The following is a 12,329-nucleotide window of genomic DNA, read 5'->3' as shown; positions in this document are numbered from 1 at the left end:
AACAAATTCAAACTCAAACAAAGTGTTGCAAGGAGTGTAATAGTTTGGTACAACCTGAAAAATGCAGTTTGTCTAAACTCGTCCAATGGTTCACTGGAACATTTTCTGCGCATTATTGGAATCAGTGATCCAAAGTTCACGCAAAGATATATCTGGATCAGTAATGAATAGTCAGATATTAAAATTCAAAACCATCCAAAGCAAAGAAAGTAATACCACAATCACAAAAGCTGTTTTGTATAAATTCTTTAATCAATTTATAGATTTACATAACTTATTGCACTTGTTTATGTCCTTGATAAAAATAAACCGATTCCAACATCTTAGGAAAATTCAAAAAGTAGTTTCCCACTTCCCAGAAAATAGATTAGAATAATGACTTGATAAATAATTGGTTGCTCACATTGGAGGAGCTTTTCTGCAGCAGTTTGTTGAAGTATTTTTCTACTAGGTTCTGAAGCCCTCGAGCACCAGATTTGCAACCTTGCTGGTCCTGCAAGTGTTTCTCTCTTTCTTGGACCACAGCCTGGATGACACATGAAAAAGTGCAATGCCTTCACACCAAAGTCTCAATTATTCCATGCTAAAACATGATTTGCTTTTCTTTCTGTCTGCCTTACACTCTGTTGCAACACTCTCTCCTTACCTGTCCCAAAATCTAATGGATGGGACTGAATTATTTACAACACGGATCTACATAATGTTTAGCTTTGCTGAAACTCCTGCAGGAATTCTGAGTCTCTCCTATAACTTTGGCGAAAATTCAGTGCAAACACCAGCAGTGGAGTGGGAGATGCTCCACAGGAAATTCCCAGCATCCCCCACGTGGCAATATATAGTCGAAAAGAAGAGGTCAAAACAGCAATGCCAACTTCATGTTGCATTCAAAGACTATCAGTATAGAACAAATCAATTCAAACCATTCACATGTATATTGATCAGCTCCTGAAGTAATGAAGATCTGCTACAGACTGCCTTGTTATTTGCCTTCATTAACAGAATTTGCCTTTTAATACTAAATCATCCACCTGGTGTGCTCTTCTGTCCTCCTCTGTCTTTACATTTACTTTACCTACTGGAAGCAAGTGGAGTTGTAGGGAAGAAATTTAGTTTAAGGTTGTCTTGGAATTACTTAATAATTAGGAGGACCCAATCAGTAACTGAAGAGGTTCACATCTTCCAGTCAGTGTTTTACTGGATGCTGCATTGATCGAAAATAGACAAGGGTATCTCTTTGCACTGCACCTAATTTGAAAATAAAATAAATCATTTCCAGTGCACAGGTAAATCTACCCCAGAATCACTGCATGATGTGAGGCTGAAGCTGAAACTTGTTTTATGGAGATAAAGGTTAATGAGGTGGGCCATTTGGAAGAGGAATTTGCGATCAACATACGGATAACTTTACATCCAAACAAACAGTGAAAAATGGCATTTTACAACATACACCAACAGTCTAGTTTTACGTGGCATCTACTGGCATAAATAAGTACAGGACAAGGCACTAATTTAGGACAACTGTTTTAGAAGGGATAACGAGCCCCAAGAGGGCTACAATAGATTTTAAAAACTGCAACAAATTAGAGCTACAACAGTTACTAATAAGATAAACAGCTGAACTGATCATTTTTTTAAAGAAAAAGTATTTAAGGACTCTGCATATATCTGGTCCATTGTTACTGAAAGAAATATCAAGTTAATGGTTATCAGCCTAAAAGCCACCTGGTCACCTATGGTCCTCCTTGACCACACTAACTCACGTGAAATAATCCAGTTCTTCTAAACCAAACCATTGCACAGGGCTAGTAACAGACTGCTTGAAAAATAAAAGCAATGTTTTCTATACATCTCAGGAGAACTGGCTTTCAAATCCTCCTATGCTGCTTCTCACCCTTTCTCGCCACAATGAAACCATCTGCTTCCTTCTGGCTTAATGATGCACATTACTTGCTGTGTGCAGACCTGAAGGCTTTTTGGTTCAATTTGATATTATTTGTTTTGTTTCTAACAATTTGGGCAATAACAAGGAACACATATACTGCATAGGTTACCATATTATGTCACAGCACATGTAAAATCTCTAAGACACATCCACATCCTGCACAGTAAAGAAAACGATTGCGTGCCAACATCATATTCAGTTTAGCATTTACAACAGTTCCACAATTTATGCTGAAATTCTTCACTCAGGCACTGGTAACTGGAATTCAACCACATTTTAGAGGCGACATTTTACAACCTTGCGTTTCGAGGAGAAATATAATTCTAATGAGTTTCTAATCATTTTTGACAGAAAAATTTGCAGATTTCTCTGTAGCATTTACAAATTTCACAAGAATATTTTACAATATTGCAGAGTGATTTTCTAATTGTTGTCCTCTACTTTCAATTGCCTCAATCTCCTGAGAAGCCCAGTGCAGATCAATACATCATAAGACTCAACCTCTTGTGCAAAGAGGCTCTGCACCCGTTTGTCATACTCGATTAGCAATAAACAATGGTATTCTGTTAGATGGGGTCAGTTAACTGCTTACATTTTTTAAAATCTAATTGTCTCCTCATTCCTGTGCCATTGAGTATCAGGAGCACACCAAGGACTGGGTACTTGATCATACTTACACCACCAGAATAACCAGAAACTGAACAAAGTGGAAAGTCTTTTATGATATTAACTTAGCAAAAGGGAATTGGTCTGTCTGTCCTATTAGTCATGTAGAAACTACATTTGACTGCTCTATAGTTAGTCCACCCGAAAGATTAAAAAGTGTCTTTTAATTAAGGCATCGGATAGCCCAGAGTAACTGGCAAAGCAACTAGTCCAAAATAAGCAGTTTTCTCGTCATTGTGACAATTAAAGTTAGGAAACAAAAACTCCAAAGGAGATAGTACCCCACTGGCAACACAGGCTCATACATAAACATTTTTGCTCCCTTCCATAGAAGTATGCATTCTGACTCTACCTCAGTTTACACCATTTTTGCATCAATGTTAAAAAGCCAAGTTCTCTCTGACCTGGGAACTCCTGAGGTTACAAATTGTTCATGTGAGGGACACAGTCCTTGCCAACAAGTCAGGTTCTCACTGAAAGTCAGACCATAAAATCCACTAACTGTGATACTGTTACACCTGTCCAGTATCCTTCATGTCACAACCAACCAGCTTTCTATGTGATAACAGCCTCCACATTGGTGTGAGATCTACACTGGATTTTATGGTCCAATCAACATATCAATCACCCCTGAACTGAGAGTGATATTTTCACAAAAGCATATTAGCAGAACATTACATAAAGCATTGACAGCTGCAACACTGGATTTCCTTAATGTAAACAAGCACCAATTGCTGGTGTGTCAGAAGCTTTGAATTATTTCTTGGGAATGGATTCCCATTTATTGCATAGGTATTTTAAAAAAAAAATTAGTTCTGAATACTTGCAAGAAGAAAATCAATTTCTTTTAAAATATTGATTTAGGCAGTTATTGACAAAACAAAAATCAAAGACCCTCTGGAGAAAATTCTTCTCTTAGTTTTGATAATGCGTTGTCAGGTTTCTCCTCCCAGTTTGAGACAGAAGGAAACCTCATCACGGCACACCAAACTGGAGTGAAGAATTTGACAGCCCTTGCTGATTAATCCTCAAACATAATTCTATAACTTAGACCACCAGCTACCTTCACTCCTGCATATTTAGTAGGTGATGAATCTCTCTGTTCATTCATTACTCCTACTCAGCTCTGCACTTCTGACAGTCACTGCAAGAGCTCATCCGCTCTTTTAGGTACCCTCATCCAGATTCCATAGCTGTTATCTGAAGTCTGCTACACTGATCGATAAGGCCACCTCTGGTCTGCGGGTACGAGTATAAGGTTTTTGTTTCTCGTGACTTTCTGGGGCATCTCCACTCTGCTGGACAGTAGCTTGATGACTGCAAAAGAAAAAAAAATTATCGTTGGCTGCATGTTCAGATGATTAAGCTTGCACTTGAGTTTACAATTCTTAATATTTCAGGCTTGATAATCCTTCTGTAAAGGGCATTGGAAAGTTTTAGTGTGCTGAAGTTGCTAAAGTCGACATATAAATAAAACTAAGGGCACAGAGATTTTTAAAACAACTTAATTAAATGAGAAAAACCGAAAGAACTGTGGATGCTGTAAATCAGGAACAGAAACAAAGTTGCTGGAGAAGCTCAGCAGGTCTGGCAGCATCTGTGAAGGGAAAATCAGAATTAACGTTTCGGGTCCGGTGACCCTTCCTCAGAACTAAAATAATTAATTAATTAATTAATTAAATGAGCCTTTTCTGTTCAAACTTCCGCAGGTTAACTGCGCATGTCACAAACACTAGATTGTCACGACACACTACATCATTGTCACTACATCTTGTACAACATAGAGATATTGGAAGTTTGAAGAATCTACAGAAATCAACTATTCCTTTATCATAATTTATTTTCACGCACCCCACTGTTCTCATTTAGTTATAGATCATGTAAATAAATTGCTCATTTGTTTAGGATTTAAAAAAAACTGCTGGATTATGTTGTGCTTAATGGAGGAGGCACTCTTCTCAAATGGCAACGCAACATTTCCAGTCAGACTGAACTATATTGTACAGCATCATAAAGATAACTTCAGACAACAAAATCTTAGAATGACTGACTTAATTGTTAAATAATACGTCGTTATATCTCAGGATTAAAGTCAATGTTCATGTAAAAATACAAATGTACAGATTAGGAGCATAAATCGGTAAATTTGTCCCTTGAACCTGCTCCACCTTCAATAATATCATTACTGATTTGAGAGTGTCGCACATTCCACATTCCTATCTACCCCAAAAACTTTCCATTCCCTTGCCTAACAAGAATCCAGCTCTACCTTGAAAATATTTAATTGTCCTGCTTCCACTGCCTTCTGAACCAGAGTTCTAAAGTCACATGACTCAAAGTTTCTCCTCACCCGTCCTGAAAGGGCAATAGCTAACTTATAAATAGTGTGCCTAGTTCTGAACTAGCCCACAAGAGGAAACATCATTACCACAACAATGTGTCAAGACCACTCAGGAACTTGTGCTCTTCAATCAAGTCACCCTCACTTTTCTAAACTCAAGTGAAAACAAGCTCAACCTGTCCAATGTTTCATCAGAGGAGAAACTGCTCATTCCAGGTAGCAAACTAGTAACCTCCTCTAAACTGTCTTTAATACATTTAACCTCCTTCCTTTAAATAAGGGCACCAAACTGCACAGCTATTCGAAAAGCAGTCTCACCAATGCTCTATATAATTAAAACATAACATCTTTACTTTTATGTTAAATTCATCTTGTAATAAAATAAAGCATTTCATTGGCCTTAATTATTAGCTCTATCTTCATACTGACATTTTGAGACATACACACTAGAATACCTAGAAATTCTGCAGTCAACCTCTGTTAAAGTAATACTCATCTTTTATTCTTCCTATTAAAATTAATAACAACACATTTTTTGTATTATACTCAATCTGCCAGATTTTTGCCCATTCATTCAACAGTCCATATACATCTGTATCCTCCTTATGCCCTCTCGAATTGATTTAAATGAGCTCCTACTCTGAACTGCGGGACCCTAATCTTTGAAGGCTGCATATCAATGACCACTCAATACACACACATTTATACAGTGGTAAAGAAGGCACAGAGATGGCCTTATTGGTATATGTGCTTTAAAGGAAACAGGTAAACTAGAACGCCAGCACCTCATCTCCTTCCAAATTTCTTACAAAGTGAGAGTTTGTTGAATTTTTTTGTAGAGACTACAGATCACTAAAGATGACTAGAAACCCACAGCATAAATTAGAGATGATTCGGTATGTTACAATACATTTCTTACAGCAGGTAAGCTTTTGTGGAAATAATACTGGGTGCCGTCTAGCAATTTTAAATCTTAGCAAACAAATTACCGTTTGTCTTTATTATTGCCTTCCAGTCTGAGTTTCTCCTTCCCGATGTCATCAACTACAGTGCTGAAGTCCTTATTTTTGTCGATTAGTAGGTTCTGTAGGAATAAAATGTTTAGAATTATCCACTGAAGTGTAAGAAAGTGAGGTCCTCCAATACAATTTGATCAATTCTCATTTCATCCTTCAACACATGGACTATTCCTCTTTTAAGGCTTGGTGGCTTTTAGGAATTCCCTCATCCTACGCAAATTTGACATTCTGCAAAATAAACTGTTTCTCACAATACTAAAAAATACAATTGCAGTAATTTCTGCAGATTTGCCACAGGAAAAGTAGGATTAAAAAAATCCTGAGTAATTCTAGACAAATGGAATTCAAAAGCAAGGGAAGTTATTGTAAAACTTATGAAGACTATGCTTGGCAGAAATCTGGCTTTTGCACTACAAAATAAAAAGTAGAAACACTGGAGAAGGTCCAAAAAGCTTTATAAGGATGTTACAAGAACTAAAGGGTACAGGAAGAATGTACAGGCTGGAATTCTTTTCACACTGGAGCATAAACAATAGCATAGAACAGTTTACATGTTGTAAAATTTAATATAAAAACAGATGGCGATGAGCAGACCAAAATTAGTCAACCTCAGGCTCACCTTAACACCAATAATATCTCCATCTTTGAGATAATAAGGCGCTCCCTGAAGGTTCTGCAGTTTCTTTTTCTTCTTCTTCTTTGAAACTTGTGTCTAAAGAGAAAAGATAAGGTTTAGACCACTAGACATGTTAAGCTACAAAGTGCTCAAACTGCACTGTAGCAACCACAAGGTTGAATGTGAAGACATCATAAGCTTTGATATATCAAAGTTAGAAGAAAAGGCGCATTTTCCCCGATGTCCTGGTCAATACTCGATTCATACCAACATCATAAAAACAGATCCTCTCATTACTATCTCATTGCTGTTGGTAGAGCTTGCTGTGTGCACATTAGCAGCCATTACAACAGTACATAATTGCTTACGAAGTGTTTTGGGACATCCATAAGTCATAAAAGGCTCTATAATAAATTCAAGGTTTCTTTTAAGATCAAATTTTACTAAATACTTAATTAGCAAAAAAGTCAATCCGTTCATAGCATTAGAAAACATGAACTCAGATGCTGTATATTCCATTTCAACATAAGGTAGCCTTCGGAAGTACTGTGCACCAATCAACTATCAGCTTCTTCAATGTAATGACATTAGAGAATAATCAGTTATTCCCTAAAGCCAAGCACTAATTTCGGAAGCTGTAAAACAACAGGGGATCGAGGTAATGAACTAACAGTAGTTGGAACAAGAAGTTAATATAAAGTTATAATGAATCCATTTTAACTGTGGTATTGAATTACAAGAAGCATTCCAATTGAGCTGCTCCTGCTCAACCTCCTACACTGACTATGGGAAGACCAATTATTAAATGTTGCAGACATTGGTTTTCCCAAATAGAAAGTTGATATTTTTCAACTGCCCACATTACTTGTATCATGCTGCTGCGTTAGCGATGGTCAAAAACAGCTTGACTACGTAAAGACACAACTGTAATGACAATACAACCAATTTATTCGGAGTTTGTGTGTGTATGGCATCTTTTATAAAACCAAGTCTTCTAAAATGCTTTGATGGCAGAATGATAATCATTGAACAGCATATGGAGAAAAATGTTAGACAATAATAAAGATAAGAAGGGATCTTGATCAAATGGGTTAATGGGCTGAAAAATGGCAGATGGGGTTCAATCTGGATAAATGCGAGGTATTGCACTTTGGTACAACAAACAAGGGTATGGCTTATACAATTAATGGTAGGGCCTTGGGTAGCATTGTAGAGCAGAAGTACCTAGGGGTGCAGATACATAATTCTTTGAAGTTTGCATCACATATAGACAGTGTGGTTAAAAAGGCGTTTGGCACGCTTGCCTTCATTGCTCAGTCCTTAGTATAGGAGTTGGGAAGTCATGTTGAGGTTGTACAGGACATTGGTGAGGCCTCTTCTGGAGTACTGTACTACTAGGAAGATGAAAGTCAAGTGTCTTTTGCTTAGGGCAGGGGGATATCAAGACTAGGGGGCATATTTTTAAGGGGAGAGGAAAAGATTTTTAAAAAGGCATGAGGGGCAATTCTTTTTTCTTTACAGAGTGGCTCATATGTGGAATGAACTTCCAAAGGAAGTGGTGGTTGCAGGTACAGTTACAATGTTTAAAAGACATTTGGATAAATGAAAAGGAAATCTTTATAAGGATAAGGGCCAAGCACAGACAGGTGGCACTTGTTTAGTTTGGGATTATGGTTAGCATGGACTGGTTCAACCAAAAGGTCCGCTTCTGTGCTATAAAACTCTATGACTATATTATTAAACTGCAGAGGGTACAGATAAGATTTACCAGGATGTTGCCGGGTATGGAAGGTTTAAGTTACAAAGAAAGGCTGGATAGGCTGGGACCTTTTCCATTGGAGCATAGGAGGTTGATATGTGACCTGTAAGAAGTTTACAAAATAATGAGAGGTATAGATATAGTTAATGATAGTTGTCTTTTCCCTAGGATCAGGAATTTCAAGACTGGGGACACATTTTTAAAGTGAGAGGACAGAAATTTAAAAAAAAAGACATCAGAGGCACATTTTTTACACAAAGGGTGGTTCAATTGTGGAATGATCGTCCTGAAGAAGTGGAGGATGCTGGTACAGTTACAATGTTTAAAAGATACATGGATAGGTACATGAATAGGAAAGATTTAGGAGGATTATGGGCCAGAAGCAGGCAGGTGGGACTGGTTTAGTTTGGGATGATGTTTTGCATGGACTTTTTGGACAGAAAGGTCTGTTTCCGTGCTGTATGGCTCTATATGAAGGCATTACAGAGATCGCAAAAAGTCGTGCAGGCATTAAGAATACAGAAACCTTTCACAAGAATGGGTCCATGGATGAGTAACTTCTGTTTTCCTTGGAGAAGGGAAGGTTGACAGGAAAGTTAGAATCATAGAATCCCTACAGTGCAAATAGAGGCCATTCAACCCATCCACTCTACACCGACCCTTTGAAGAGCATCCCACCTCCTTACTTTATCCCCGTAATCCTGCATTTACCATAGCTAACCTGCCTAGTTTGCACTGATCCCTGGACACTATGGGGCGATTTAGCCTGACAATTCCACCTAATCTGTACATCTGTGGACCTTTTTTGGATTATCAAAGTTGATACAGATATTTAACTCATGAAAGTCTGGACAAAGAAGATAGGAGAAAACTGTTTTCACTTGTGGAAGGAATGACTGCGAATCAAAATTTATGGTAAATGGCAAAGAAAGCAAACGAAACATGAGCAAAAGTTTTGTTTTTGCACACAGCAAGTGGAGAAGATCTAGAATGCAATGCCTGAACATGTGATGGGGCAGGTTAAGTCAAGGCAGTCAGGAGTGAGAAGCAGTTTTATATGAAAAGTCAAAATTATGGAGGAATGGCACTAGGTGCAGCACTCATGTTAACTTTGTTTTCATCTGTGCAGACCTCTGAAGTTCTTGCACGGCAGCAATTTCTGGAACCAGATGTTATTGCCACGAACGATAATCTGCACACCAATCATGATGCATGGACCCTTGGAGCGGTTGCGCAGTCATGTAACTTACAAGGAACGATGACTGCATTGTTTACAGGTGCCAATGCAGAAACAATCGAAACAATTCAGTGAAGCTTTGGAACACTGGAAAGTAGGGAAGAAAAGTAAAGTAAAAAAAAAAAAAAAATAGATTGAGGGATCAATGGCTGGCTTCTGCCACTGACACAGGAACACAGAAAAAGAAGTAGGCCATTCAGAACCTCAAGCCAGTTCCCCATTAAATGAGATCATGGCTGTTCTCTGGCCTAACTCCATATACCTACCTTCGTTCCATATCGTTTAATACCATTGCTTAACAACAAATTTATCTACGACAGATTTAAAATTAACAACTGATCTAGTATCCATGGTTGACTGTGGAAGAGCATTCCAAACATCTATCACCTGTGTGTACAAATGTTTCCGAATAGACAATGGACCTGAGGCAAAGAAAGCCCCAGCTGACAGGCAGAACAGTATGAATGAACTGAAATTATTTATGCAAGCAAAGCTCGTGAACATGGGAGATGGTTTATAAATGAAAGGTGTGGACATAGGGTTGCTGGCTTGTGCAGGGCAGAGCTGGGAGTCTAGTAAGGTGAGCTTTGCAGAAATAGAAGGCATGAGATTATTACGAGCTGTAAGTGAAAGTGTCATTAAGGCTACAGTAAAAAGAAATGGGCAACTTTACATTGTTATATTTTCTTGGTAATGGACCAGGTAGGATTATGGTTTCATTGAGACATTGAGATTGACACATCTGCTGATTCAACCTGAGCAGGGCAGTCAAGGACAGGCAGATAGAAAATCTGTGCCAGAAATTTTGGAAGGAGCACACTAAGTCCCATTTAAGGTTGAACTTTGCAGGACTTGATATTCAATATCATATGTAAGAATGAAAGACGAAAAAAAAGGTTTCTCTCAATGGTGTACATCTAGATGTTAACTCCATGTTTGAGGAAGAATTTACAAAACGAATAGATATTGACGGAGAACGGAGCTTTGGGGAATACCAGAGAACACAGAATAGACGCTGATGAAATCATTTGCACTCACTTTCTAGCAGGAGACACAAACGGATCACTACTGGTTATTTAGCATGCAGGCACACACGTCATGCTAGATAAAAGTGCATTATTTAATTCTACTAAGTTTGCACAACCAAATACTGAGAGTCTTTCTGCTCACCCAGCTGGTCATAGGCATCCACTCAAACTGATCTGGAAAATATTTGGCAATTTCAATCTGTTCCAGTGGCAACAAATAGTGCTGTATGATTTTTTGTTTAAGGGTGCGAATTGTGCATTCCTTGGATATGTCCCAAACCAACTCTTCAGCTGGGTAATACATCCTTTCACCAGGCACTGCCATCTTCAGCCGCAACAGCAACTCAGTAGACCTGAACAAAAAACAAGTGCATTCACCAAAAGATACCGAATCTACTGCTGTCACTGCACAAACAGGCATGCATATTTTCTTCTTATTAAATTCACTCTACGGAAATTGGAATTGCTGGCATTTATTGACAATCCCTAGTTGTCTTTGAAAAGGAGGTATTGAACCAACTTGAAAATTGCTAGCTGTGTGACAATGGTGCACTCTCGGAATTCCAGGTTTGTGATCCAGTGCTAACAAAAGAATGATGTAATGTCTACATCAGGATGATTTTCTAATGGTTAGCAACAGATCTAGAATTCTAAATTTGGGATTTCCAACAACAATTTCCAAGACTTAACACTAGACTTGTTGCGAGAAAATACTGGTGAAAACATCAGTAAGGCAAAAAATTACGTAATGAGGGAACTACAACGGAGGAGCACAGATCTCCTCCTCCATACTAGGCGTCTCCATTTCTACATATTGTTCGAAATGCAGCTGCAAGAACAGTTTCATACAGATGTCTGGGTTTATTAGCCACCTTTCAGATGAAAAATTAAATCAAGGATCCAAGCTGTCTACTTGAGTGGACTTGAAATATCCCATGTCAATATTTTGCCAAGCAGGGGGAATTATTTGCAGTGCCTTAGCCAATATTTATCCCTCAAAAAACCTTCAAGAAGTTTAGCCGGTCATTATCTCATTACTGTTTGTATAAACTTGCTGTGCCCAAATTGGCTGCCAGGTTTTCTACGTTGAAACAATGACTAAATTTCGAAAGCACTTTGAACAACCCAGTGACCATGATAAGTGTCACATAAAAGAAAGTTTTTTTTTCCTTTTTGGGTGCCAAAATTACAACTTTTGGGTCGATGCAGTCAGTTCTCCAGCATCAAAATCCCTAGGCAATTTAAATCCTATTCACATCGACATTTCTCACTCTCTGGTTCACCTAAGTAGACATGCAAGTTTGGAAAGGACACCACTAGAGTGCTGTTGCCTCATTACTGGATAAATTAAATTCAGATTACCAAGACCAAAAAGAAATACTGAAAGCGTTGATCCAATTTCCAACGTGGTCAATACCCATGATTTAACACTGTCTGTATTTGTTTTCAGCAACGCAGTAACCAAGAATAAAGTGAATTTTAAATCATTAGAAGAGAAAAGTCGTGTCTGGTCTTCTTCTGTGTGCAGAAACCTCCTCATTAGACAGCAAAAATGGCCTTTGTTCACTATACAAAAGAATCTGGTGGAGTTAACGCATCTCTACGACACTCCCGAATTATCAGCAACGAAAAATTCCAATACAGTACAAGCAATGAGTTGAAACAAAACAATAAGTATACTCAGATAACAAGGTGTAGAGCTGGATGAACACAGCAGGCCA

At 38.1% G+C, this 12,329-nt stretch overlaps 1 protein-coding gene across 3 annotated transcripts in view; it reads right to left on the bottom strand.

The window, feature by feature from the left end:
- Positions 1 to 231: 231 nt before the first annotated feature.
- usp40 (ubiquitin specific peptidase 40) overlaps positions 232 to 12,329 on the bottom strand; it is a 114,652-nt gene continuing 102,554 nt past the window's right edge. For all 3 annotated transcript variants that reach the window (XM_048598590.1, XM_048598591.1, XM_048598592.1), the window contains 4 exons: positions 10,751 to 10,961; positions 6,588 to 6,680; positions 5,939 to 6,033; positions 232 to 3,925 (listed from right to left, as the gene is read on the bottom strand). In XM_048598590.1, coding sequence (XP_048454547.1) covers positions 3,805 to 3,925; positions 5,939 to 6,033; positions 6,588 to 6,680; positions 10,751 to 10,961 — 520 coding nt within the window. In that variant the 3' untranslated portion in view covers positions 232 to 3,804. The remainder of the gene's footprint in view (positions 3,926 to 5,938; positions 6,034 to 6,587; positions 6,681 to 10,750; positions 10,962 to 12,329) is intronic.

Source organism: Rhincodon typus, chromosome 7 (genome assembly GCF_021869965.1).
Source record: "Rhincodon typus isolate 14 chromosome 7, sRhiTyp1.1, whole genome shotgun sequence".
Lineage (NCBI taxonomy): Eukaryota > Metazoa > Chordata > Chondrichthyes > Orectolobiformes > Rhincodontidae > Rhincodon > Rhincodon typus.
The sequence above is the reverse complement of the archived record's forward strand: the minus strand, read 5'-3'. Positions and strand labels throughout refer to the sequence as shown.